The sequence below is a fragment of the Cucurbita maxima genome, unplaced genomic scaffold (genome assembly GCF_002738345.1).
Source record: "Cucurbita maxima cultivar Rimu unplaced genomic scaffold, Cmax_1.0 Cma_Scf00021, whole genome shotgun sequence".
NCBI classification, from domain to species: Eukaryota; Viridiplantae; Streptophyta; class Magnoliopsida; order Cucurbitales; family Cucurbitaceae; genus Cucurbita; species Cucurbita maxima.
In genome coordinates, this window is record NW_019272037.1 from 2938123 (window position 1) to 2966096 (window position 27974).

The window sequence follows — 27974 nt, forward strand, 5'->3', positions numbered from 1 at the left end:
CATCTTTTGAAACCTAGTTTGGGTTTTGAAATGACATTTTTGACGTTACAATTGATTTAAAATATTTTTGTTTAATAAATCTTTAAAAAAGTAGGTCTACCTATTCTGTACTCTTTCCTTTCTACTATTTTAAGATATGAAATATAAGAAATTTAGGAAAAATCGTTTGATATTTTGCATTAACAAAAGTAGTTTGATGGGATTTTCCTTTCATGCTTCTCCATACAAATTTGATTCCCTTGAAATGCTTTTTCCCCTTTCAAGATATAATTATTTTGACTTGAGAGATCTTGCTCATTTCTCTTTTCCTTTTACTTTTCTTGATGGGATGGTAATTAAATTATTGTTTGTTTTTATCTGTGCATATGATCTTGTTAGATTCTTAAAACATATGACTTTTGAATAGTTCTTCGAGGCACTAGAACGTTTGATCATTACTTATACAGTGTAGAAGATGATATATAATCCCAATTGAAATAGTCTATTGTAGATTTGTATTTTACCTTCAAATTTTACAGGTTCAACAAACTCAAGATTAAGATCTCCGAACATAATAAACTCTCGAAAACTAAACTGACCTATGTACCTCATACTTATTTTTACATATTTTCTTGGTCACTAAGAAACAACATGATAAGTCGATTAGAAAAAGATGAGTGGAAATTTTGCGAAGTTGTCAACTTCAAACTTTTACTACACTTGAAATCTTAATATCTTAAATTTTCTTTTCAAGTCCAACCATAACGGGTGGGTAGATCTAGCTATTGTTAGACGAACACGACTCTCCACAATGGTACGATATTGTCCACTTTGAGCATAAGTTTTCATAGCTTTGCTTTGGGCTACCCAAAAGGCTTCACACCAATGGAGAGTGTATTCTTAGATTATAAACCCATGATCATTCCCTAAATTAATCAATGTGGGACACTTTCATCTAACAACTATCAACTTTTGAAATAATAATTAATCGGTGTTTTATCTGTTAAATTATACTTATGTTGACAAATTATAGAGTTAAAAGAGGTAATCCCTCGCACTCAGGGTAACTGCAAACTTTTGCAGGGTAACTGCAAACTTTTGCAGTCTTTATTAAAATCGGATTGAGGATCGATTTGGGTTTAGTAGGTGTAGAAGTGATGACTAAGAGGTGAATTGAAAACCAGTGGTGGGTGAACCCCACAAAGGCCTTATCTCGTCTTGGTTTATCCTCCAAGAAGCAAAGCCAGCTTCTTCTTCTCTCTCGTATTGCTTTTTTAATAGACCAAAAAAAAAAAGAAAAAAAAAAAAAAAAGAATATGCTTACCCAACGGTTCATATTTAAATTTGTACAAAAAGCTTGCTTTTGTTGCCCTTTTTCGAACCCATTTTCTTGCGGCTCGCCGTGGTGGGTGGACTTGGTGGATTTTATCTATACACATTTACTTAAACAAATATCTATATTCATAAAAATAAAAAAAAAATTATAATATCATTAAATAAATTGTAAAATTCTAATTTCCTATTTATCATCTTATTTGACTAATTTTGAATAAATAAAAATAGTCTATTCTTTTATAAATTTAATATTGTGAAGTTATTATATAATTACTTAAATATTGATTCTATATTAATTGAAAATCTGATGAGATGAAAAAGGACCCAAAACTCATTTAATACTATATTAAATATAAAACTTAAATGTCGACGTGGATTAATAATAATCTTATGTTTGCAAATAATCTCTTTTTTTAATTTAATTTATTTATGGCGTGTATTTTTTTTATTCACTTTTTTATATTAGTTATATTGTTTTTAAAAAATAAAAAAAGATTTTTTTTATTTATGATTATTCTAATTTTATTTTTTTAAAAAGAGAATATAAATGTAAGCATTATAATGTCATTTCAATAAATAAAAAAGAAATAGAAAAAAGGAGACAACAGGAAAATACGCAAAAAAAATTTAAAAATTTAAAAAATTGAATAGCCAACCATAGAATGCCACGTATTGCATTTACTCACTCACTCTCATAGCCACCCCATGATTGTCATCGCCGCATTATATATAGACAGAACCAAAATCTTCACCGCACCACTCGTCTTTGATACTGTGGTTTATTTCGGTGGGTTTTGTTCTTTTCCCCCTTTTTCTTCTCAACATTGTACGGATTTGATGCCGACGACGGAGGCCGGAGACGTCGAGATGGATGCCGCCGGCGTCACCAAGGAGATCATGTTGTTTGGAGTGAGAGTCGTGGTGGATCCGATGAGGAAGAGCGTCAGTATGAACAACCTCTCTCAGTATGAGCATCCTTCTGAGGCCTCCAATGAAGACAACGGCCGCAACACTAAGAGTAATGTCTCTGCAGCTGCTGGTTACGCTTCTGCGGACGATGCCGTTCCTAATTCCGGTGGGATTCGCGAGCGCGAACGCAAGCGAGGTTAGATTCTCTGTTTTTCTTGTCTTTTCTTTACTCTGTATAATCGTGATATCGGTATGGCGATGGTGCTTATCGAGTGATTTTGAGATACGATTTATAGAGAGAAGCATGCATCTGAGTAGTTCTGTAAATGACTGACATTCTCTCGGATTGATTTTTTTGGGTAATTTTGATGATCGGTGGGTTTTCACTTAAAATATTGGGAATTTGTACTTTGTTTATCTTGGAAGCTTGTAGATTAGTTCAATTTATTCCGAATTTGGAGTTGTTAATTTTGGGGATGTCTGTTGGTGGATGATTTTCAGGAGTACCGTGGACGGAGGAAGAACACAAACTTTTCTTGCAGGGATTGCAGAAAGTGGGGAAAGGAGACTGGAGAGGAATCTCGAGGAATTTTGTTAAGACTCGAACCCCAACTCAGGTTGCTAGCCACGCGCAGAAATACTTCCTGCGCCGAAGCAACCTCAATCGTCGCCGCCGTAGATCCAGCCTCTTCGATATCACCACGGATTCGGTAACTGTCATCTTTACTAAATTTATAGCTTATGTTTGGTTGGATGGAATGGATTGGCTTTCAAGTATTGTGCATTCTTTTGTTTGATACCATAAGGTTCCGAATTTTGATTCTAAGTTGTAATAGTGGATTCATTTGAGTAGGCTAACTAGGATTTTAGCCAACTGGTTGATGAGCTTACTTATCTGGTGTTAGATAGTGAAATTTCACGACCTATCCCCTTTCTGAGTTTGCTTCTTCTCTGTTCTAGCCTGTTCTAACCCACCTTCAAAACAGAAAACCTCCAATTTCTTGCTGGAAAGGGATAGGCAAAACCCAACAAGACGATATGATGAATAGTTTTGGGGATCTAATAATAGAATACTTCAATAATTGGAAGCCGGAATCTATCTTTACTTATAATTCCTTTTCTGGGTTCATTAGGTAAAGGTGGCTGCTGAGGAAGAGCAAATTCAACTTCAAGACAATTCCTCCCAATTCCAATACTTGTTGCCACCTCCACCTCCACCACCTGAAACTGGCAACGTAAATGGATATCATCCTGTGATGCCAACTTTTCCTTTGCCTGTTTGCCCTGCAATTTTACCTGTACCAATTCCTATGGACAACCTCCCACTCAGGCATGATAACCTGGAGAATGATACATCATCGACTGCTGAAATTATGCCGCTCAATCCAACCACACCTGAGCTTAACTTGAATTCTGGAGCTCTTTCTCTTAACCTCGACTCGGCCACTTCATTGACGAAACACCCTGCTTTCCAAGGAATTTCAAGTATGAGCAGCGGGGATAACATTATCAGTGTTGCTTAGAATCACTTTGTTGGCTTTAATGGTATGTTGTATTGATGAGGAAGGCAAAGCGATAGGCGACTAACTAAAGTTGTTTGTTGTAGTTGTACATCCCCACCTTTGGATTCTTCATTTGACGTTTGTTTGTATTACTGAACCTAACAAGCAGTCTCAGCTCACTGCTGCTTAATGATAAGACTAAGAATAAGACTAAGACTAAGACTAAGACTAAGACTAAGACGACTCGGTTTCTTCGGTATCTATGTATGTGTAGGCTTCCTGTATTTTGGATTTGAGTAAGAGAAAGATATGAAGTTTCCTCATATTTCTGTCCATGTTTGATTAGATTAGATTGGTGGCTGTTGTCTTGTGCTTGAAGATAGCATTTGATCCTCTATTGTGGTTGAAGGGGGACTGTAAGGGGTTGGAGAAAATGAGTTCCAGGCGGATTGGGTCGGGTCCACTTCAAGATCCGGATTACATTATTTCCATCCATTATGACTTCTTTTTTCAAACGAATATATCTATCTATTCTATTTTAACTTTAACTTTGGCACGTGTTTATTTATTTTTATTTTTTTCTTTCATAAAATAGATACCATTTTACATGATAATAATAAATATCGGATCTAATTCTCATGCGCATTAATTTAAAGACTTTTTATAGATCGATTAATTAAGATTGATAGTGTACGTTTCTTGAATTGCTATCTAGCTGTTTTGATACTAAAGATTCTCAACGAAAAAGGATACCATTGTCATTGTTGTTGGTTCAGACAAGTTCTTAAAAGTCTAGTATCTCTTTTGGGATTTTATGTTCTTTAGTTTAATAGAGATGCATATGATAGATCATCAAGGTGATATATATTAACAAAGATTTAAATGAATACATGGATATTATAACCGTTTGATTTAAATGTTTTGGGTTGAATATTTAATCGGAGATTATATGTGGAACATATATAATCAGGTAAACTTGTATAATAATTTATAATTAATTAAAAGGATGACCCGTATACATTCAAAAGACATTTCTTCACATGATAGGTACAACAAATATGAGATATAAAGATGATTCCAAGACAAGTACTTGGTAATTAGAAAACATTGATTAAATTCAGAGACCCTAGGGGTTTATCCGGGGCAAACCGTAGCTAGTTTAGAACAGAGGTGACTCTGCGATGGCGATTTTTACCCATTGAATACGGCTTCTCGTTCGTCGGATATTGATCGAAATCCTTCCTGTTCCTATGAACTCTCTCTATGTACTTATAGGCCCAACCATCGACATTCGCCTCGTCACAATCGCTCTCTCCGTGAATCACGTTCGAAGAAGAAGAAGAAGAAGAAGAGGAAGAAGGCGAATACCTCGGCGATCCATGGCTGATTTGGAAGCCGTCTCCGCCCGGCTTCGTCACGTAGATCGGTTTCGCTCGGCTCTGCGGCTCCTGCAGCCGTCTACTTCCCGGAATCAGAGGCGTCGCCGCTGAATTTCCGCCAGATCGCTGTCTCGTCGCCGAAGTTCCGGCGGTTGCTTCATTCGCCGTATTTGCGAAAGAAATCGAGCTCGAAAGCTTGATTAAATTCGCAAGCAACAACATGGACTTCTCGCAAAGCGATTCACTCGATCTCCCCTCTTTACCGATCATAACTCCGGTAATTGATAATTTTCTTTCTCTGTCTGTATTATTCCCTGCAAAAGAGGAAATGTCGATTGGAATGAAGAAACAGAGAGGAAATTGTGGAGTATTTATAATATTTGAAGCACTGTTCTTGAGGTTCCTTGCTTTAACAAAGAGAGAGATCAGTGAAATTAGTTTAACCTTGATTAGGTTAGTTAAGAAGGATTCGATGTTCAAAATTTCAAAGAATAATTTACAACTTTTTTGCAAGTGAATAGATCCCTTTATCACTTGTTGGGGACTACGTAATCTGTGTGTGGAGGGAGGAGGAAGAAGAAGAATCCATGGGAGACGCAGACTCAGATATTTTTGCAATTTATTTTAGTTTATTTTGGTAGGGGTTTAGTGCCACGTGGCATGTAGTTATTTCTTCTATCCGTCCTACCAAACTTTTTATGATAAACTATTCCATATATATATATTTATATTTATTAATTTCTTTGGATTTTTTATTTTTTGGGTAATAAATCTTTAGCTCCCAACGCTGTGCCGCAGGCCCTCTAAACGATCTCATATTCACCGGAGCCGTCCAACGCACTCTCAAATCTCTCCCTCAGAGCACCCATCCCATCCACGGTATCCCTCTCCGGGGAGGTGATTGATTTTGTTTATTTATTTATAAATATATATTTTTAGCATCTTTATATATTTATATATTAAATCTGGTTTTTGTAGTACAAGAATTGGATTAATTTTTAATTAAGTTTAATAACCCATAGTATACATGTCATGTTTGGAAGGATATCTTAGATATATAATCTTATTCAAAATTTAGAACTCCCATATGAAAACAGAGGAGAGGCAAATGGGAAAATGGTCAAAATTGTAAATTGGAGCAAATTGAGATGCTATGATGTTCCCCCGGTGGTTGGGAAGGGGAAGAATGACCGTTGTTATTTCAGGTAATTGGTCATCAAAGACAACCTGAATTGCCTCCTAAAATGTCGCAAATATAAATCCTAAGAAGGCTCAACCCCCTAACTTAGCTCATAACCTCTTGGTTTGTCGCCTCTCTCTGGGAACACAGACACTCCCCCAAAAGAAAAACAGAGAGAGAAATAGAGAGAGAGTAGAAAGAGGAGAGGGGAAGGAAAAAAAAGAAGAAAGAAAACAAGGAAAAAAAAGGTCATGATCTAGGTCTGGTCCATCCCACCAAGGTCATGATCTTTTCATCTTCATAGAACAATTACAGACAGGATTTTGAAATCCAAAACAGGGGGTTGGGTTAGATTTTTTAATTTTTTATTCTTTTGCAAGAGAAAGTTAGGGAAAAAAGAAAAAAGGAACAATGGCGACGAAACGTTCTTTCACCCGTTTTGTAGAACAGGAGATGGGAAAGTTCCCACATTTCGTAGTTTGTGCAGTCCTTGAATGGGTTCTCATAATTTTGCTTTTCATTGATGGGTTTGTTGCATTTTTGGCAAGCGAATTCGCCAAGTTCTTTGAATTGCGAGTTCCTTGTTTGTTCTGCACCAGAATCGACCATGTTTTTGTTAACAAAAATGCAGATTTCTACTACAACAATGCCATTTGTGAAAGCCACAAGAAGGATGTTTCATCTCTTGCATATTGCCACAACCACAAGAAACTCTCTGACATTCGGAAGATGTGTGAGGTCTGTCTTCTCTCATTCGCAACCGAGAAGGAATCCGATTGCAATACCTACAAGTCGCTCGTGGGAATATTGCACAAGGATCTTGAATGTTTTGTGGAGGACGATAATTGTCAAGTTGTGAGACAGCCGCCCGTGGGGAAGAAAGATGAAGGCCTGCAAATGGAGAAAGTGAGTGGTGTTGGTGGTGATGATTGTTGTTGTTCATGTTGTGGGGAATCATTGAAGGTTAAATCCTCCAATTCAAAAGGGAAAAATGGGAGTACCTTTTCACAAGCTCCTGCTCCTTCGCCACGAGCTGGGTTTGTGCCTGCTTTCAGAAACGAGGACAAAACTAGCTTGGAATTGCCGCATGTTAATTATACCGAACTCAAATTGTTGTCAGATAGTGAATCGGAGTTCGTCGAAGACGATGAAGGTTTACATGGAAGAAATCTTGACGCTCATCAATGTAAGTCCAAAATTTATTGAATTGACCCGTCCTTTCTTTATTTCTTTCTCTGCAGCATCCTTTTATTTGGTTTGTTTTCTTTGCGAATAATTTTTGTACCTGGATTTGAGGGAAGTGCAGTTAAGGAGGATGTGAAACCTGTTAAAGTGCCATTGTTACCTGAACCTGAGGATGTGCATGAAAGTTCGAGGACCCCCATCTTTGGTAGAGGAAACAAATTTTTTGGTATCCCACTTACGGATTCTGATAATACCAGTCCCAGATGGGCTATTAGGATCTCTAGAAAATCACCACTTGAAAGACCAGAGCTCCCAGCTGAGAATTATGAGGCTGATATGTTGGGGCCAGGAGACAATGATTCCATTTTGAATTGCTTGAAAAGACAAGTTCGGATAGATCGAAAATCGCTCATGGAGTTGTACATGGAACTGGATGAAGAAAGAAGCGCTTCAGCCGTGGCAGCAAACAATGCAATGGCCATGATTACTCGCTTACAAGCCGAAAAGGCGGCCGTTCAGATGGAAGCTTTGCAGTACCAAAGAATGATGGAAGAACAGGAAGAGTATGACCAGGAAGCCTTACAAGCTACAAACGATTTGCTTGCTAAGAGAGAGGAAGAAATCAGGGACTTGGAGGTTGAACTTGAAGCTTACAGAGAAAAATATGGATATCTTGAGGAAGCTTGTCTTCAGATGTCTGAAGGAGAGATATCTGATGAAGATTACCAAGAATTCAAGTCACAAGCCTATTTATCTTCTGATGAGAAATCTGAATGTAATACACCTTTTAGTCTCAATGGAAGAGGGAACAAGGAAAATTTTAAGAATTTTGACAGGACGATTATACCCTCCGCGTTGAAGATTGAAAGAGAAAATAGCAAAGAAGAAATTACAAACAATCATGGGGTAGCCTTGCCATTCTCCCAAGGGAAGGCTGAAGGAGAAGATAGCAAAGAACACAGTACAAACAATCATGGGGTAGCCTTGCCATTCTCCCAAGGGGAGGCTGAAGGAGAAGAAAGCAAAGAAGAAAGTACAAACAATCATGGGGTAACCCTGCCATTCTCCCAAGGGAAGGCTGAAGGAGAAGAGAGCAAAGAAGAAAGTACAAACAATCATGGGGTAGCCCTGACATTCTCCCAAGGGGAGGCTGAAGGAGAAGATAGCAAAGAAGAAAGTACAATCAATCATGGGGTGGCCCTGCCATTCTCCCAAGGGAAGGCTGAAGGAGAAGATAGCAAAGAAGAAAGTACAATCAATCATGGGGTGGCCCTGCCATTCTCCCAAGGGAAGGCTGAAGGAGAAGATAGCAAAGAAGAAAGTACAATCAATCATGGGGTGGCCCTGCCATTCTCCCAAGGGAAGGCTGAAGGAGAAGATAGCAAAGAAGAAAGTACAAACAATCATGGGGTAGCCCTGCCATTCTCCCAAGGGAAGGCTGAAGGAGAAGATAGCAAAGAAGAAAGTACAAACAATCATGGGGTAGCCCTGCCATTCTCCCAAGGGAAGGCTGAAGGAGAAGATAGCAAAGAAGACAAACAATCATGGGGTAGCCCTGCCATTCTCCCAAGGGAAGGCTGAAGGAGAAGATAGCAAAGAAGTAAGTACAAACAATCATGGGGTAGCCCTGCCATTCTCCCAAGGGAAGGCTGAAGGAGAAGATAGCAAAGAAGTAAGTACAAACAATCATGGGGTAGCCTTGGCATTCTCCCGAGGGAAGGCTGAAGGAGAAGACCAAAATGAACCAGTGACAAACTTTAAAGGAGAAAAAACATATCTTTTAGGCCGCTTGAAAAGGTCAAAGAAGAACATTAACTCCTTATCCTCCGAGGATCTAGTTTCGTCCCTGCAATCAAGATCTGCCAGTGTCAACCGAGTAGATGAAGTTACAGGTATTGTGTTATATCAATAATGGACATGAAACTTTATTAGAGAATATTGATTTCCATTTCGAATATGGCAGGAAAAGGAAGAGCTGCACTGACCCGAAAGCTCTCTCATCTTAATGAGTTCAAGATCATGAGAGTACTCAAAGCAGACAACGAATTCTCCAAGCATGAAGGAAAAGTATCTTTAGCTGAGACTTCTCACAATTTAGGGAAACCTCAGAACCTTGTCGACCAGAACAGTGATTCTTAACTTCCCATATTGGTAAATTACTCAGTAACTATAGTCAGGATTCAAGCATAGAGAGTTTGATTTTTAGGTGGGTGTTTTCTTTCCTTGCAGTTTGTTTTATTTCTAGGATGTACATAGTGTTGTATGACGTGCTGAATATAGATATAAATCTCCTTGAAGCTCAACAGCTGCTAACTTCTTCCATAGCAGTAAGACACCTCTTTCCCATTTCTTCTTCAGTTGCTTTCTCTATTGCTTTAGAAGCTTCACCCCAACAAACTCAGGGTACAATGACGTTTGATTTATGAAATTGCAGATGCAGAGCTAAAAACCATTTTCGGCTGCCAGCGATGGGTGTAGAAGGCTTTCCTTTTTCTTTTCTATTACTTTACTATTCAGCAGCAGAGTGGAAATGGTGTTCAAGAAAGTGCTTTTGGATTTACACATCAAAAGCCACAGAACAAGGGAAAGAAAAAAGGCCAATATTCCTTCTTTTTGAGGGCATAGTTGGACTAATGATAGAACCTCAAGGGAAAACTAGAAAGACAAGGCGTTCGGGCTTCCATCCCATTTACAACGAGAAAAATGTTAGCGTTGTATGATGCAAGAAGAGTTCTTTAAAGTCATAATCATCCCCTCCCCCTTAATGTCTTTTCGAGTTTACTAAAATGACAGCAATATGCAAGGAATTTTGATTGGTTTCATCCCATTTACTACTTCAAAACTTGGAGAGGGAAGACGCCAGTCCTTTTTAACGGAAGGAGATATCTTTTTCTTTGTCATTTATTGATCTAATCTAGCAAGAAGGAATTCAACTAGTCATTTTTTGTTCTTGGCCATCACATTTTGAACCAAAGAAGCCCAATATTGAGTAGTAGGGACACACAACCGACCCCCAAGGGTCCCAATGCAAACCACCTAAGGCATAACTTTTCCAACTTCCAGAAAGAGCCAAAATCAATAGTTCAATCTTCTAAATAAGGAGGCTATGAATAAGAACGCACATGTATTGGTCAAAGAAGAATGTGCATCCAATATCAAACATAAAGGCTGTGGGCCTGCCTACCATCATTTTCAGCTAGGTAATAACTCATACGACTGGCTCAAGAAAGAGACTTTATAACATAGAAAGTTAAGAGGAAAGAAAAAAGAGGGTGGGGTGGGGTAAAGAGCTTTCTCCCCTGATCCTGTCCAATTGTACAAAATCATGCGGTGAAGTGAATGAATGCTCTACAATAACCCCATCTCAGCTCAAGAAACAAAATGCATAATTTAGTCTTAATATTGTAGATTTTCCTTCGCTAATGATGAATCACAGACCATTTGAGTGAAAAAAAGTCTAGAAGAAGATCGCTGGCATGCATATGAACATGTTTTCATTCATTGAAATGATTGTCTGCAATATTTGTAGAGAATAGAGAGAAGAATATGTAAAGAATTGGGTCTTGGAGCTGTAACAAAAGGGTTATTCTATCATTCAACCTCAAGAACTGCAATAAAAATTGTTCAGTAAACAGCTTGTAAGAGATCTCCAGAGAACAGATTGGAAGTTATTCTATCACTCAACCTCAATGACTGAATATTTTGTATTGTTGGTGTGTTGCTCATCATAATCAATGTACAAGTATTCGGATGGACGGTTCTTTTACCTTTCTTAAACTCTACTATGCCAAATTTAATGGATTTCCCAGCTCTGTTTTGGACATCTACTTCATTTTCAATCAGCTCTTTGTACTGAAGTTTTGAACAATAGAATATACAGCTTTTGGTCCATTGAGAAATATAGGAAACCGCCGACTGAATGAGTCACAAAAGACCCAAAACTTTTTCCCACGATGCAGTGCCAGGCCGGACCATACACGCTATCAAATTCCTGGAAATTCACAAGCAAGCAAGCAAAATTATTAGCTAATTCATTCTAAAAGTTTCCAGATTGTACAGAACTGTTAAGCTAATTACCCTCTTGAGCGATAAAGCAAGAGTCTTGGAAGTGAATTTCTCCATGCTATCATGAGCTTTTCTTGCACAATCCACAGCATGGATCTGCATAGCCGGAGGCATGTCGACTGAGACTACTTTGACGCCATTTTTTGCAAGAATATCAGCCAATTCAACTTGGGGATCAGCAAGGGACCTTCTTCTCCCATCCTTTCGAAGTAAAGAAACTGTTGGTCTCAAAGTGTGAAGACCATGCCCCTTCTGAGGCTCTTTTAATTCCTTCTCCTTCTCCTTCACCACAAGATAGAGAGCTTTACTATCGTCATCAACCCCTTTATTAGCTTCCTTCTTCTCATCAAAAAACTTCTTAGTGCCCATCTCTTTACACAGCTTACTCAATTTCTCATCCCCACCAGAAGCAATTTTCTGGAGGTGGGGTTTTGATTTGACCATAGTAGGAACGGTCAAAGATGGAGGTGGGTTAGAATTCTTTGGTTTTTGAGACAAACAACCAGGTTGTCTGTGGAGTTCGGAAAATGGGATGTGGTTGGACAAAGGAGAGGGATTTGGAGGAGAAGAAGCAGCAGCTATGGCGGAATCAAGTTTTGCAGGAGTGGAGTGATTGTTAGCCATGGAAGCAGAGGGAGGAGCTCTGAAAGGAGGTTTAAGGGGAGGAGAATCAGGGTCAGGAGGTGCTAAAATGCGCAGCTGGTTGGTGGGTTTAGCCATGGGAGACCTGTAAGGGAAATGGAAAAGGGTGGGAGAAGGGGAAATTGTTGATGAAGACTATGGGGATTTGTGCATTTTGAGAGGTGGGATGCCATTTTTGGGTCAGAAATGAGGGATTCCTTTGATGGGGACTTGTGTATGTGCGAGTGAATAGTGAAATTTTTGTGCTGAGTTCTAACGTGCGCCTGACGTGGACGTCGAGGAGAGGTCTGTGACGTTCGTTAGATGACTGACGTGTTTGACCGATCATTCATTTCTGCTTTTTGTCTCTCAGACCAGACTTGTTTTTCTTCTTTTTCTTTTTTTTAATAAAGAAAATACTAACCGTTGTCTCGTATTAAAGTAAAATTTTGAAATTTTGAATTTTAAAAATAAAAGTCGTTGAAATTTGAAATAACCACGATGGTTAAGTAAAGACGAGTGTGTTTAATACAATAACACCATTTCATCTAATAAATCCAGTAATCCAACATAAATAAATATATAATAAGTTAATTATTTTGGTATATATAAATATATATATATATATAAAAGAGTACCAGAAATAAAATCTTCATTCCTAAACCCGTTTAATAGAGAAATCTCTCTCCACTCCTTCCATAATTCTAAAGATCCCTCGTCCTATTCAATATTCAAAATTTGATTAAATGGATTAAATGGACATCCCTATCTACAAAGGAAAAGATTTGAAAAAAAAAAACAGAAAGATTGGAAAAAATAGCTAGCAAAATTTTAAAGAGGATGTTTGATACTTTTTTTGTTCCAGGTATACCCTAGAGTATATCCCTTCTTATTAGCCCTTCAAAAAATTAAAAAAAGTTCTAAATCCTGATAAACTTGGGCCATGATGGGCCTGCTACTCGCCTATATCAGTCACTACTGGGCCTGGCTTTATTTTATCTTTTAATTTAGGTTCATTGCATACCCTAAATTATACAATAAATAAATAAATAAATAAAAACCATTTTTGTCTCAAGCGGTCGGATTTAATTATAGAGAAATTATTTTAAAATTCAAGAACTTCCACCATTAAATGGTAAGATATTCTCCACAGATATTCTCAGCTTTATAATCCCAGTAGTTTTCTAAAGAGGGTTTTATCATAAAGAGGGTTTTATCATGAATCCTACTAGTTTTACTTTGAATTTTCTACGGAGGGTTTTATCATGAATCCTAGTAGTTTTACTTTAGATTTTCTAAAGAGGGTTCGTGTCAATGGAGATGTGTTCCTTATTTATATAAACACGTGACTTTTTTCTTAATTAGCGAATGTAGGACTATACCTCTCAATAATACTCAACACAAGAATCTTTAGCATTTTTCATAACTTTTTTCCCAAAAAGAAATCAAAACAAAATGAAAAAGAGAATCAAAAGTATTAGAAAGGTTACCCAGAAATGAGTTCCTCATAAGTCCAAATCTCTGTATCAATCAATCGCTTCTCATATAACTGCCACAACACAGAAAAGGAAAAAACGATTAAAAGAAAGTCATCATCTGACCCAATATGTTTAGTTCAATGCCAAATTTCACACACAACCCAACCTGGTTTCCAAAAGTGGTCAACGATGGCTGCTTCCATTTAAGACCAAAAAAGTTTGATCTCTGTGGAATGCAGAAAGTTCAAGGCAATTTCTTATGCAATTCTTCCCTCCCCCCACACCCCATAGAAAAAGGGGGAAAAACACTGTAAAAAGGGCTCTTTTCTCTGCAATGTCAGAACCCTTTCCTGTCTTGTATCGTAATCCTAGAAAAGCAGCATTTTTTAACCCCACAACCACCGTCTTCGGCAACTTTTTTCGAAAGTCTTTGTGACCCAGCTCTATTCTCACCAGTGTTCATGCACCGCCAATTTCCTATCAACTCGACGTCATCGTGTACATTCATTACTACGTCACTTTCAACCACCAGCTCCAATAATCCAACCCAACTCCAACACTCATTTGCTGCTGACTCAGACTCCTCCCATTATAATATCTTTTCTGAATAATCTATAATTATCATTCTGTCTTTTGAATTAAACAATTCAATTTCCTTTCCTCATCGCTCAAACAAATGTGTCGTTTTCTAGCTTGTGACCTGAAATCAAATGTAAAAGCCATTTTGAGGAATCTAAATCCTACAGGACGCTTCCTTTCCTTAAAAGTGCGTCAAATTCCACTCCCTATTGCCTGCTTAGTCATTACTAATAAACAACTCAATAGATTAAGAAAGAAAAAAAATGATAATACCTGATGATCGTCAAACTGGGAGTGAGTCTTCGTTGATTGGGCCCCAGCCAGAAATTTCTTACTCAAGGATACTTGGAGCTTAAGGGTAGGCCACAGTCCACCACTTTGGTCTTCTTCATTTGCCTATAAATGCAAGTACCCAATTTCTGCACGCCACAATATATCCAAATGTTTCTCTCTTGTTCTTTCTGTCACTCTCTCTAAATGTTTCTCCTCTTCAGTAGTCTAGAGAACATAAGCTCTGCTCAGGGACAGCTTCACCACAACACAACTACAGGGATGTGGACGGGAGCAGCTTCGATGGCGAGTTTGTGGGTGGCTTCTGGTCCAACAATTGCGAGCTTCATGTTTGCTTGGGCTATGATTCAACAATACTGCCCACGAGCAGTTGTTCGATTCTTTCAAAAATACTGGAGTAGACTCATGAATTACTTCCATCCTTACATCCAGATATCAATCCATGAGTTTGCTGGCGAACGCCTCAAGAGTAGTGAAGCATTCACTGCTATTGAATCATATCTCAGCAAGAATTCGTCCAACACTGCCAAAAGACTCAAAGCGGAGATAGGTAAAGATAGCACCAACTTGGTGTTCAGCATGGATGATCATGAGAAGGTGACTGACGAATTTCAAGGAGTGAAAGTATGGTGGGTTTTAAACAGAACAGGTTCATCAACAAATTCTGACAACTCGTATAGTCCTGACAGGAGATACTATTCACTCACTTTCCATAAGAAGCACAGAAGTTTAGTTACAGAACCATACTTGAAGCATGTCTTGAGCGAAGGGAAAGAAATCCGAGTAAGAAACAGGCAAAGGAAGCTTTACACGAATGGTTCAGGTGGAAGATGGAGTTACCACCACACTATGTGGAGCCACATAGTATTTGAGCACCCTGCAACATTTGACACAATAGCGATGGAAGCAGAGAAAAAGCAGGAGATTATAGATGATTTGCTGACCTTCACTAGCAGTAAGGATTTTTATGCTCGAATTGGGAAGGCCTGGAAACGTGGGTATCTACTATTTGGTCCGCCAGGGACAGGGAAATCAACTATGATTGCTGCAATAGCCAATCTACTAAACTATGATATCTATGACTTGGAACTCACAGCAGTAAAGAACAACACAGAGCTTCGGAAGCTTTTGATTGAGACTACAAGTAAATCCATAATTGTGATTGAGGACATTGACTGCTCACTCGATCTTACGGGGCAGAGGAAGAAGAAAGAAAAGAAGTCTGAGGACGATGAGAAAGAAAAACCCCCCAAGGAATCTTCCAACAAAGAAGATGATACCAGCAGCAAAGTCACTCTCTCTGGATTGTTGAACTTCATCGATGGAATATGGTCAGCCTGTGGAGGGGAAAGACTAATCATTTTCACAACCAATTATGTGGAGAAGCTTGATCCAGCCCTCATCAGAACTGGTCGGATGGACAAACATATTGAGCTTTCTTATTGCAGTTTTGAGTCATTCCTAGTGCTGGCAAAAAATTACCTGAATCTTGAAACTCATCCGCTATTTGATCAAATCAAAGAACTGATGGAAGATGTCAAAATCACACCTGCTGACGTTGCAGAGAACCTCATGCCCAAGTCTCCAAAAGATGACATTGAGAAACGTCTTCTCAAATTGATTCAAACTCTACAAGGGGCAAAGGAAGCAGCGATCATTAAGGAATCTCAAGAAGTAAGTACAGCGGGATCAACCATAACTGATCTACAGTTACAAACTGAAGGCTCATCTTCAAGTTGAATTTAGCACTTTCTGCCTAGTGCTCCTATCTAACAATGTTATGGAATTCTCTTAGTTAATAAAATGCCCAAGTTATTAGCTTAATAATTCTTACCTCCACTTACAAGTGTGTTCAAATCTCAATCAATCACGATTACTTTTGAAAAAGAAAAGTACTTTTACGTTGAAAATCTTAATTCTCGAGGTTGGAACTTGAATCTCTGGTCCTTTGGATGAACTTTTGGTTGAGAATACATACTTGAGCCAGCTCAGACCGACAATTCTCACCCAATATTACTAAATAATTATTAGGTTCAAATCTTATTTTAGTTCCCAAGTTCATTGTATTTGGTCTATGCTCTCTTTCAATTCCTAAGCATAAAAAACTATTTTGGGTCTTTTATTAATCTTTCATAAACTATTAGGAATCTGATATGATATGTTTTTCATCCATTCACATGTTGAGTGTATGTCTGTTTAGATAAGTATTTAAAGGCACATGGACAAATCAGAATACCTGCATATCATCAAACTTGCAGTCTTTGTTGGGGCCCCTGCACAGTTCATTACTCCAAAGCATTGAAGGGAAGTGTTTAAGTGGTACTCAAGTTCATTGCTTCTGGTGTGTGATGCGGAGTATTCAGGCTTCTAAATGTCGGCTTCCATTGAACCTGATCGCCACTATCCTCGGACATCTGAATGTGGAACTCCAATTTTGAACACTTCGATTCTGATTCGAAGAGCTCTACCAGTAATGAAAATCGATTGCTATTTCTAGCAACTCTAGTTGTCCGACATTGTAGACCTAAAATCAAGACAAAATTAACAAGATAACGCTTTCACGTGGTTGGAAAGGCTCAAAATAACTCGAATGTGAGAACAATTAACTCTCGCGTGTTTAGAATTTGAAAAAACGCAGTAGTTCGCTAATTTTGAATTCACCTGATCACCGGCGTCCCGCGCGGTTTAACGCGATCAGGCAACCGACCGGAAGTTTACGATTCCTATTCCTCGTCGTCCCCATCGCCTCTTGCAATCCTCATAGGAAACCAATTGCCTTTTCGTTTTGCTGCTTACCTTCCCTTCAGAGCAATTTCACCCCTCCAGTACCTCTCATTTTGCCGCCAAATGAACCTCCAGCCACCGCCAAGTTCTAATTTCCGCGTTCATTCATTCAAAAACATGAAATTAGTCTTACATATATATATATAACTAGAACTTTGTCAATCAACCCATTTTTAAGTCTTGAAACTTCAAATCTCCAAGAGGTTTTGAATTTTTAGGAAATTAACTTATGAAATAGATATTGATTTGAATTTTTTTTTGTTGAGCCAAAACTTCTTGGATACGTTTAGCATTCGAATCAATTAGAAATTTGGTAAAATGATAGGATTTCGATACGATATACTTTTTTCTCTCCCATTCCAATCGATGTAGTGACTTTTTTGGGCTTTCCTTCTTAAACTTTCCCTCAAAATTTTTAAAAAATATTTTCTAGAGAAAGGTTTCCAGGTTCCGTTCTGCAATCTTTATGAGACCCCCCAATCTACTCCCTTCGAGACCCAGCGTTCTTGTTGGCACACCTTTCATGTCCACCTCTCTTTTTGGGCCTCAGCCTCCTCGCTAGCACATCGCCCAATGTTTGACTCTAATACCATTTGTAACGGCTCAAACCACCATTAATAGATAGTCCTCTTTGACCTCTTCCTTTCGGAACTTTCCCTCAAGATTTTTAAAATGTGTCTGCTAGGAAGAGGTTTCCGTACTCTTATAAAATATGTTTCGTCTTTCTTCTCAACCAATTTGTGAGATTGAGCGGTGATATGCTTACTAACAAGATTCATAACATTAACATTAGTATTCACTAATGATAATTCATATAATAAACTTAACATCTATTTAAAACCAACACTGCATAGTATACTTATTGGAGCAAATCTTGAAGCTGGTTCTCATAGGATATGAATGGCTGCTGTTCCCTCTGAGGGGCCTTCAGATTTGAGTTCATGTTACAGAACCTCATACAATAATCAACTTGGCAACAACTTTCTATCCCAAATATCAAACAGAAAACCCAAACAGTGCCCTTGCATATCTATCAAGCGTGTAATCAGTAACAAGTCATAAGCAGTAGCAGCAGGAGTAAGAGTACCAGGCTGCTCCATGAGTTTGTCGACCGATTTGCACGAGACGGAGGGGACGGTGTTGGACCAGAGCTTCCAACCGTTGATGTCGAGTTTTCCAATGAGCAAGTGTACTTACAACGACTAGGCGGGACGACCCGGTAAACACCACTGCTGGTTAGAATGTAGACGTCATTGTCATTGTCTTCACCAAATGAGAAGACATAACCCAAGGCTGGAAGAGAAGTTTCTGGGGTGGAACTGCAAGGTATAGGAGAATCAGGTGCACAACTGAAAGGAATCTCATTTGTTGTAAAGTTTCCACTGCTTTCTGGGTTTTCAATTCCTGCCCATAAACCAGAAGCATACAAATCTGCATACAAGTACCTGGCTCAGAAAGAACACAATGAGATTGGGTTATGTTTGAATCTTCATGAACATATGAACATACGTACATACCTTCCATACATACACGGATCGGTCTTCGATCGATAGAAATAACCGCCTGTTATCGATGCAGAACCTACATTCTTGCTTATTGTAGAATGGTTGTAACCCATCACTGGGAAGATTGGATTTATGGAATCTGCAGGTGTAGATCCTCCAGGGGATGAATTTGGAGGGAACAAATAAGAACCCTCGTAAACGCGCCATCCATAATTCCCGCCCTTTGTGATGATGTCGACCTCTTCGTATCGATCCTGTAAGAAAAGAAAAGGTATGATTTGAAGTAATGTTAAAAAAGAGCAGCATAATAAACTATGAACATTTCTACGAACAAGGTATTAAAGGTTATTCGGATGCCACTGCTCATCTGTTCTCAGACAAATAACCGGTTCTGTAACAGCCCAAGCCCACCACTAATAGATGTTCTTGGACAAATAACAGGTTCTGTAACAGCCCAAGTCCACCACTAGTACATATTGTTCGCTTTGGTCTATTACGTATCGCCGTCAGCTTCACTGTTTTTAAAACGCGTTTGCTAGGGAGAGATTTCCACACCCTTATAAGGAATGTTTCGTTCCTCTCTCCAACCGACGTGGGATCTCACAACCCACCTCCCTTAGGACCTATTATCCTCGCGGCACACCGTTTGGTGTCTGGCTCTGATACCATTTGTAACAGTTTAAGTCCACTGTTAGCATATATTGTTCGTTTTGACCCGTTACATATCGTCGTCAATCTCACGATTTTAAAACATGTCTACTAAGAAGAGGTTTCCACACCCTTATAAGGAATGCTTCGTTCCCCTCTCCCACCGATGTGGGGTCTCGCAATCCACCTCCCTGGGACTCAACATCCTCGCTGGCACACCACCCGATGTCTAGCTCTAATACAAATTGTAACAGTCCAAGCCCACCATTAGCAGATATTGTCCCCTTTGGCCTGTTACGTATCGTCGTCAACCTCACGGTTTTTAAAACGCATCACTAGGGAGAGATTTCCACACCCTTATAAGAAATGCTTCGTTCCCCTCTCCAATCGATGTGGAATCTCAAATTTCAGTTGAAACTTGAACTGTCACAACATACATCATAATTTGACGTTTTTTTTTTTAACTTTTCGCTCATTCAAAACAAACTACACCAAAGATTTACTATTGTCATCCTTTAACGAGTTATAACCTCTCGATATAAACGTGTAAAAACGACATTCTAACCTGTCCAACATCTCCACAGATGAAGTAGGAAGGTCTTTCTGCATCGAAACTGCAACGCCAAGGATTTCTGAATCCATAAGCCCATATCTCCGGCTGTGCTTCCTGATCTTCAACAAATGGGTTATCTTTAGGAATAGAATAGTTTCCCCATAGATCATGTTTATCAATATCTTCCGGACCTGCACATACCATTATGAGAACACAATGAAGGGAATTACAGACACTAGCATTCATTGGAGAATACTTCAAGACTTACTTGGAATGTTATTGATATCAAGCCTCATAATCTTCCCAAGCAATGACTTCTTGTTCTGGGAAAAATTGTAAGGATCGCCTTGACCGCCACCGTCCCCCATCATGAAGTAAAGATAGCCATCCGGCCCGAAGAGTATCTGTCCTCCATGATGAGCAGTAAATGGAAGACCAATTGTGATTATTCTTCTTACTTCTGATGGCTTTGCAGCTGTTGCCTGAATATAAGAATTGACATTCCTTTAGATCCCACAACAAAAGTATGTGAAGTGTTTAGAGATTTATACCAATGAAGGCTGCGATGCACTGCCGTTAACGGTGTACTCGGCGACAACGCTTTGATGCTGACACGGTTGGGATCCGCTATCAGATGGTAGTTTTGAAGGATCGCAATTAACATCAGAATTACAAGAACATCTTCCAGAGCACCCTGACCATTTAACCTTGTCACAATTGAAAGAAGCAAAGAATCTTCCATTTTGTGCAAAGTTTGGATGAAATGCAAGTCCCATCATGCCAAATTGAGTATCAAAGTTAACTTCATCAGTTAAATCTAGAAATGCATTAGATTCATCAATCCCCAACACTCCTCCTGATCCCTTCTCTGGAATAGTAGCTAACCAAATCTTCCCCGCTTGGTTAGCGAAGAACGCACGATTCGATCCATCGGGATGAGCCACCATATTCAAGTAAGATTCATTCCCAATCTTCTCAAGACACAAACCATGTGGAGGGCTAGGAAGTTCAGTGTTGTTAAGAGACACAGGTTCACCAACAAAACAGACTGATTCTTCCGTGGATGCTCCACCAAATGCGTCGCAGAAGACAGTTTTCGACTGCCATAAATCCAAAAGCTTGCTAGCACTGGAGTTATTAGCTACTCCAGCTCGACGCTGTAACGATGGGGCAAAGGGGGAGTCGACTATGGTTACGTTTTGACATGTATCCCATACTTTAGAGCAGAAATCAGTAGCTGCTTGGTTGGATTGTGGTGATCCTTCTGCAGTGGAGTTGCAGAGAAGAGGAACTGGTCTAAGTGTTGAATTGCCTTTGTATAGCTCACCGGAAAATGGATCACACCTCTGAAGATATGATAAGAATGAACACAAAATTGGTAACAAAACATACAAGGTGATGATTAAACAAGTCCAAGCAGTTAAGAACAAAAGGAACAATCATTAATATATGTTGATTTAGAAAGAAAGGGGATGAACAGGTCGTACCGCACAGGAAATGGATTTGATAAGGGAAGCACAGGCAGGATCAGAAATGTTCATCAATTGGAACTGTCTCTGTATAGCCCCATCTTGTAAAGCGTTGCAGCAAACACTCCCCTTATAAGGGCAGAACTTCAATGTAGTGTTCAAAGTAAAGGGCGCCGCTACACCAAGAAATGAACAAGAAATTGGAGCATCAAAACAGAAAAAGGGTATTAAACCAAGTGAAAGAGGAGAACAAGAACTTACTTGAATCAGAGCATAAGGGAAGTGAAGCTGTCGGATGAACAAGCAGCAGTAGCAGGCCACAGAGGAAGAGGATGGCCCCAATAGAACGCCCCATAGCTGCAAACAGTTGAATGAAGAACTTATTGTAAGTAGGCTAAAAGGGGTGTCGGCATTTCAAGCTAAAAGGAAAAAGACCTTAAGAACTTGGAGTTATGAACATGGTGTCCATTACCGACTTCAAATTCTCATACCCTTTTTCTCTCTCTACCAGTTGGGACTTTGTTTAATCCAGCTTCTCTCTCCATCCCGCTTCATTGAGATTTCGACATGTTCTTGTGAGCTCATACGAACAATGGAAGACCGCTGTGTCGTTGACTTTACCTGCACTTTAATGGAACAGGGTTGTTAAGAAAGCCACTGGTTTTCATCTCAGAATTGAATTTGGATATGGTTTAAATGCATCGCCGTTGTTCCACCGGTGTTTTTACGAACCAACTTTAACCCGAAGATCAGGAGTTTCGAGAGGAACCCACCAACTTGGATTTATTATTAGGGAAAATCGATAATTTCAACGATGAGTTTGACATCAGGCGTGACGAATGGCTGAAATTGTCAAAAGAAACAATTGGAAACCAAAAGAATCGTTTTCATCCTTTCAGTTGACATTGATTCCAGTTTGTGTATTCATTTTGAAAAATAATAAACATATGAAATTAAAATATATATATATATATATAGTGACATAAATATATAACATAATAGTTCCAGTTCCAAATGACTGCACAGTTTGACTTCGCTTCTCTCATTTTGGGATTGAAGAACAGTGTGTGATCGATGAACAATTGATCTAATACGGCTTAATCGATCACACAATTGATCTAATACGGCTTAATCTTCTCATCTGTACAGCATGTTAGAAGAAATATGTTAATTATTATTCAGATTACACAAAAGAATCCAAATGATTTTAAAATTTTGTAATCTGGACGGTTTGAGATGTGACCCAGAATTTTTTTATTGAGCCTGAAGGCTAATGGCCTGTTGTTCTGCGAAAGTCCAAGAACTTGATGATGAGCAAATGATGGTTCATATTGGGGAAGATCATTGATTTGAAAAAGGAAAAAACTCGAACTTTGAGCAAAGTTTCTGTCTCGAAATAGCCTTATTCATATGATTGTTTCAAATCTCAAGAATAAATGGCCAGTCGCACAGCTTCAGAGGAAAAAAGAAATGGCCAAGTTTTCCTTAGAAAATAAGGGTAAGATCAGCTTGGCATCTATTCGAGATAAAATCTGATGAACAATTTCCAGTTTTTTCGAAGTATAAGAACGTCTACATGACACAATATAAGGCCTAAGTTAAATGCCCCTATCAAGAAATGAAGCAGTGCCACTAGTGCAGGTATATGCAGCAAAGCAAACCTTGAAGACAAAAGGGCAATGATCCATCGCCCCCGAATTGTTCTCAGCTGTTGGGAAGTACAAGCCATTTGTTTCACCTCCCTTTCCATTACACTTGCTGAGTACAGTTCCCATGTAAACCGATTCAACATCTCATCCATCGAGAGCGCCAAGGGCTTTCATGTCCTCCAAAAAGGCCATATATGAGTCATCAATACTCTGTTTCTTTGGGGCTGATGACGAGCTAACCAACTCCGGCTTCCCTACAATAGGAGCTGCGGGCAGAGACGGTGTTGCTGCAGTTGATGGAGAAGGCTTCGGCTTTGTCTTTGGTGCTGCAATCTCTCTTCTCACTCTAACTGATGCAGGAACCTGAATAAGTGGCATGTTATAAGAGTTAAGAAAGTCGGAGTAAAGTTGATATATTTCTGAGTTCGAGCAGACTAAGATAAATTGTACAGTGAAATACGCTTGACATAGATTTCCTTGTAACCCTTAGCATATAGTATCTCTTCCCCTGAGAGATTGCCAGCCATATACAACAGCTGCCAGCTTGGAATGTTCTATATTAAATTTGCTAATGATGGATAGGTTTGTGATAGTCAGTGGTAGGCATGGTGTACCCTAACATTCCTAGCAATAGCATCAACGACTGCAAATTTCAAAATCAAATTGCACCAGACTAGCACATTAAGTCATCTTACCATTGCTGTAAGTTCTGGAGTGTGCTGAGCCAGTGGACGCTTAACGACGGTAGACGCAGCAGATTTAACATATGAGGGCTTTTGAGGGACAGTTGGGATATGTGCAATATGGTCATCTTCATGAAAAGTGGGAGGAGGGCCAGGAGGAAGAGGTGGTCTCATCATGGGTGGAGGTCCAAGGGGAGGCCCAAATGGTGGCCTTGCCATCAACGGGACCATCATTCCAGGCGGAAGTGGGAGTCCAGGTGCAGATAATGTTGGCCGCATATCTGGTGGAGGTGGAGGTGGAGGAAATCGAGATATTCCAGGGGGTAATACATCAGTCTGCAAGGTTGGTATCAATGAAGGCCCAGGTACTGGAGGTCTAGAAGGTGGAGGTGGAGGAACAAGTTTAGAAACATCTTTAGTGACTGAAGAATTATTTCTCTCCTCATCACCTGATACACCTTCAGACTGATCACTTGCTGGCTTTGGTGGCATCCCAGGTGGGGGAGGAGGTGGCGGGAGAGTAGTAGGTACCTAAATGAACGAGACCAATAAGAACGTTAGCTTACTAAGAGTAATTTTTTTTTTTTTTTTTTTATAAGATTGCTAAGAGTAATTATTAATAAGACTCCTTCAGTTTCTGTATAATATGCATAAAGTTTTTTCTTCACCCGGAAAAGTCAGCTTAAGAAAAGGAGTTAAACAGGGAAATTACCTGATGAGAAGACCCCATGGAGCCAGAATCAGGCTGATTTCTCTCCTTTTCACCTTCAATGGTTCCAGTAGGGTGCATCATAGTAGCCTGCTGCAAAGATGGAGGCAGCAAAAAGGGAGAGCGACCTGCAACTTGTTCCCTTGGTGGAGGTCCAGGAGGTGGTGGAGGCAATGATTGTAAACCCAAGTTTGATGCTACAGGCATAGGCGGCAATGGAGGTGGAGGAGGTAGACGTAAGGAATCAGGTAGAGCAGGACCATTAGCAGAGTCTGGCAAAGGAGGCGGAGGGGGAGGAGGAGGGGGAGGGGGAGGTGGAGGTACAGCCAAGGGAACATCCTCTGGCTCCATGTTTGAGGATGATGCAACACCACTAGTAGAAGCATCAGATTGAGGAACTCTTGGACCTATAGTTCATATTCAGACAAAAATTCAGTGGAGCATAGGAATGTGAAAACACCCATGTAGATTTCTGTTTTGCTACAAGATTCAATAGGAAGTTAACTTACCAATTGAAGATTTAAACATAGGAGGCTTCCCAGGTGGTGGAGCTCCAGTGGGATTTAGTGTGGGGTGGTAGTAAACAGAGTCCTGAAGTGGCAGAAAAATATCAAATAGAATCCAGAAATGCAATATAAGGAAAAAAAAAAAAAGACCAGATAATCAATTAGAGTTTGCTCACTTCAGGATTCGGATGATTTGCTCCCTCTTCCTCCTCTTCTGTTCGTCTTTTTGGAGGTCCTAAATGACTGGCCAAAAGACAGAATACAGAGCTTGATTATAACCCATGGTATATTTCCAAAAGTGAAAATGCATTTAACTGCACTAAGAGTAATAGCACTAATGAGCAAGAGAGCCTTTGATACCTGAACATAACTGGGACCTCACCCTTTTCCTTCATTTTCTCTTCATATTCCTGTCCAAGAGAGAATGACAACATGATTGCTGGGATCAAAGCTTACTGTCAATGTGCAAACTAAAGGAAGACCACGTAGTTGAATATATTGAACGCTTAGCTCGCATAGAAGTTGTAACATACCCCATTAAGTGGAAGTACAAGACCATAGGTGAAACAGAAAAAACTAAAAGAAAGTTAACAGGTGTGTGTCCGATTTGTTTCAATAAATGATCATCATTACAGGGGATCAGCTTTTCATTCTCCTAACCAATTTTATCTTAAATCTTAGTGATAAACAAGCATTATTGATGAGATGTCTCCGAGATTTTATTGGAAACAAAAATTACCTTCCTCTTCTTTATTACAAGATGAAGAGTATCTTCTAACTGTCTTTTCTTGTGCTTTCTAGCTTTATCGAGGGCACCATCAGCCTCTGCATAAAACACCATAGTGCTAAGATTTTAAAAAATAAATAAACTAATAAATTAAATAATTGAAATGAGAAAGCGACTTGTACTCCACAAAAAATAAAAATGAAAATAGATAATCTAAGGCTCTTGTAAATAAAACTATCTGTCACAATCATAAATAAAATTTGAAAATCAAGGTCCAAACACCTTGATGTTGCTCATGATCAAGATAATAAAATAGGCCTCTCAAATCAACAAAGAACATTACAGAAACCATCTACGGTTAAGTTAATAGAGTTCATAAAGATGGAGACTTACTCATCATTTCCAACTTTTGAATTTGCTCCTTGATTGCATCAGGATCTTTCTTCAAAATTCCCACCTCCCTTACCTTTTTTCGTTCTTTCTTATTCTGGTAGGCACAAATAACAGCTGTAGTTAGAGGTTATTGATTTGAATCCGATCATGGACAATCACATCGCAAAAACACTAATAACCAAAGGGATTTAAATGGGTCGCAAAAAAAAAAATTAGTTTTTTCTATTATGCACAATTAACTTCAATCCAAGTAATGAACTCTTAAATTCTTGAAATAAACAAAGCTTGAATTTAAGGTCACGATACCAAGAACCTCCGAAATCTGATCTACCCTTTCCCAACAAGGGGATGAGCTTCTTCAAGATTGATTCCTGGTTGTGAACCATCCATATAAGCAATCATTTAGAAAGAAAAAAAAAGACCCTAAAAATTTATGTAAATGGCTGTGGCTTTCAAGCCAATATCCAGGCCGCGCATCTCCAACGGAAAATTGACAGTTTTCCAGTTGAATGAGATGGCAACCTCTTTCTTTACATACTCCTTATACCACACGAAAGCCCCAATAAGCTTCTCAATTTCCTTATTGTTAACGAAAGAACCATTTTCAAAGGAAATAGAACTGAAGTAAGAACGTAAGAGATAGAAACTTGAATCAATTGTAACTGCAGTGTAATTTCACTTTTACTCTTTCACACTTGAGTACAGTCTCTAATTAGTCCCCATCTTACATAATGCAACAGTTTGGGGCGGTAATGAAGGTCTCAGACAACACACTGATTCCTAGAGGAAAGTTGACAGGGTACCTAAGCCTAAGATCAGTTACAAGAATTTAGTGACATCTCACGAATCTAAAACCCTCAAACTAAATTGAGGCACAGCCCTTCAGAGTTGGATTATGGAATACTATACAAAAAAAAAAAAAAAAAAAAAAAAAAAAAAAAAAAAAAAAAAAAAAAAAAAAAAAAAAAAAAAAAAAAAAAAAAAAAAAAAAAAAAAAAAAAAAAAAAAAAAAAAAAAAAANAAAAAAAAAAAAACTGAAGGCATCCAAACGAGCTAGTATATCTAATTTCAGTGTAAGATTAATCGTGTCCAACATAGCATGAATAGAAAAAGTGAATAAGTAAATTGTCTCGTCGAATTTATTTGATTGTAGGTGATATACAGAAATCAGAGCGTTGTGGCAAGTAAAAGATGAACGCAAATGAGGTTCGAAGACGGCAGCAATCAGAAAAACTAATGGAACTAAGGAGTTGACTGAGGGGCAAAAATCCAAAAAATAAAAAAGGTCTGAAGAACAATTACCCGCTTCAATTCCTTCTTGCGAAGCTCCTTCCGGTAAGCATCCGTAGGGTTCATCACCTTACCTCCTTTGGTCGTCTTCATCTTTGCCCTCCTCTTTCTCTCGCAAACTCTATCCCTTCAAAATCTTTCCTCTTCTTCTTCTTCTTCTTCTCAAATTGGTACTGTAGCTGTTCTTCCTCTTCCAGATACGAAAAATATCGAGGCGGACACCAGAATTTTGGGCGGCAGAGAGAGGGCCTAAGGCGTCAATAGAAAGCTCGCTCTCTCCCCCCAAATTTTACGACAAATTATATCCATTTTTGGATTTTTTTTTTTTTTTTTTTTTTTTTTTTTTTTTTTTTTTTTTTTTTTTTTATGTTGCTTCTTATTTTGCTATCAATTTNTACCGATATTTTTTATTTTTATTTATTTATTAAAAATTCAAATCTTTATAAATTCTTTTAGAAAAATCCACATGGTTATCAGAGGTTAAATTAAACATTTACTTATACAATACTCGAAAAAACTAAATAATTTTAAAACCCTAATTTAAAAAAAATAAAA

The 27974-nt window shown here is 38.7% G+C and overlaps 7 protein-coding genes across 15 annotated transcripts; 3 read left to right on the forward strand and 4 right to left on the reverse strand.

Moving 5' to 3' along the window:
• Positions 1–2050: 2050 nt before the first annotated feature.
• Positions 2051–4058, forward strand: LOC111495173 (transcription factor MYB1R1). Its single transcript, XM_023145083.1, has 3 exons — positions 2051–2419; positions 2725–2933; positions 3357–4058. Exons 1-3 carry the CDS (start codon positions 2152–2154, stop codon positions 3744–3746), a joined length of 867 nt encoding a protein of 288 aa, XP_023000851.1. The 5' UTR covers positions 2051–2151; the 3' UTR covers positions 3747–4058.
• A 756-nt stretch (positions 4059–4814) lies between these two features.
• On the reverse strand, positions 4815–5718 carry LOC111495176. The gene is made up of 2 exons (XM_023145086.1): positions 5608–5718; positions 4815–5418 (listed from the first exon to the last, which is right to left on the reverse strand). Exon 2 carries the CDS (start codon positions 5372–5374, stop codon positions 4880–4882), a length of 495 nt encoding a protein of 164 aa, XP_023000854.1. The 5' UTR covers positions 5375–5418; positions 5608–5718; the 3' UTR covers positions 4815–4879.
• On the forward strand, positions 5245–10405 carry LOC111495168 (probable myosin-binding protein 5). 6 transcript variants are annotated; one of them, XM_023145076.1, is made up of 7 exons: positions 5245–5381; positions 5903–6001; positions 6916–7470; positions 7591–9361; positions 9433–9620; positions 9699–9796; positions 9904–10403. In XM_023145076.1, the coding sequence occupies exons 3-4, from the start codon at positions 7014–7016 to the stop codon at positions 9048–9050; spliced, it is 1917 nt and encodes a 638-aa protein (XP_023000844.1). In that variant the 5' UTR covers positions 5245–5381; positions 5903–6001; positions 6916–7013; the 3' UTR covers positions 9051–9361; positions 9433–9620; positions 9699–9796; positions 9904–10403. The 6 variants fall into 6 exon arrangements, with proteins under 6 accessions (XP_023000844.1, XP_023000845.1, XP_023000843.1 ...); XM_023145077.1 differs by having other exon boundaries at positions 5903–5983; XM_023145075.1 differs by lacking the exons at positions 5245–5381; positions 5903–6001 and having other exon boundaries at positions 6071–7470; positions 7591–8663; positions 8835–9361; positions 9904–10405.
• A 634-nt stretch (positions 10406–11039) lies between these two features.
• On the reverse strand, positions 11040–12643 carry LOC111495174. The gene is made up of 2 exons (XM_023145084.1): positions 11547–12643; positions 11040–11460 (listed from the first exon to the last, which is right to left on the reverse strand). The coding sequence occupies exons 1-2, from the start codon at positions 12252–12254 to the stop codon at positions 11305–11307; spliced, it is 864 nt and encodes a 287-aa protein (XP_023000852.1). The 5' UTR covers positions 12255–12643; the 3' UTR covers positions 11040–11304.
• Positions 12644–14593: 1950 nt separating this feature from the next.
• Positions 14594–16339, forward strand: LOC111495170 (AAA-ATPase At3g28580-like). The gene has a single exon (XM_023145079.1). It carries the CDS (start codon positions 14690–14692, stop codon positions 16241–16243), a length of 1554 nt encoding a protein of 517 aa, XP_023000847.1. The 5' UTR covers positions 14594–14689; the 3' UTR covers positions 16244–16339.
• A 1743-nt stretch (positions 16340–18082) lies between these two features.
• On the reverse strand, positions 18083–22361 carry LOC111495405 (HIPL1 protein). Of its 4 annotated transcripts, none has more exons than XM_023145432.1 (8): positions 21935–22361; positions 21724–21819; positions 21481–21638; positions 20545–21339; positions 20262–20475; positions 20006–20184; positions 18805–19046; positions 18083–18732 (listed from the first exon to the last, which is right to left on the reverse strand). In XM_023145432.1, exons 2-8 carry the CDS (start codon positions 21815–21817, stop codon positions 18333–18335), a joined length of 2082 nt encoding a protein of 693 aa, XP_023001200.1. In that variant the 5' UTR covers positions 21818–21819; positions 21935–22361; the 3' UTR covers positions 18083–18332. The 4 variants fall into 4 exon arrangements, with proteins under 4 accessions (XP_023001200.1, XP_023001198.1, XP_023001197.1 ...); XM_023145430.1 differs by having other exon boundaries at positions 21898–22361; XM_023145429.1 differs by having other exon boundaries at positions 21954–22360.
• Positions 22362–22915: 554 nt separating this feature from the next.
• Positions 22916–27704, reverse strand: LOC111495309 (basic proline-rich protein-like). Its single transcript, XM_023145288.1, has 9 exons — positions 27432–27704; positions 26130–26223; positions 25749–25834; positions 25370–25419; positions 25186–25252; positions 25013–25094; positions 24507–24910; positions 23807–24325; positions 22916–23474 (listed from the first exon to the last, which is right to left on the reverse strand). Exons 1-9 carry the CDS (start codon positions 27510–27512, stop codon positions 23256–23258), a joined length of 1602 nt encoding a protein of 533 aa, XP_023001056.1. The 5' UTR covers positions 27513–27704; the 3' UTR covers positions 22916–23255.
• Positions 27705–27974: the final 270 nt, after the last annotated feature.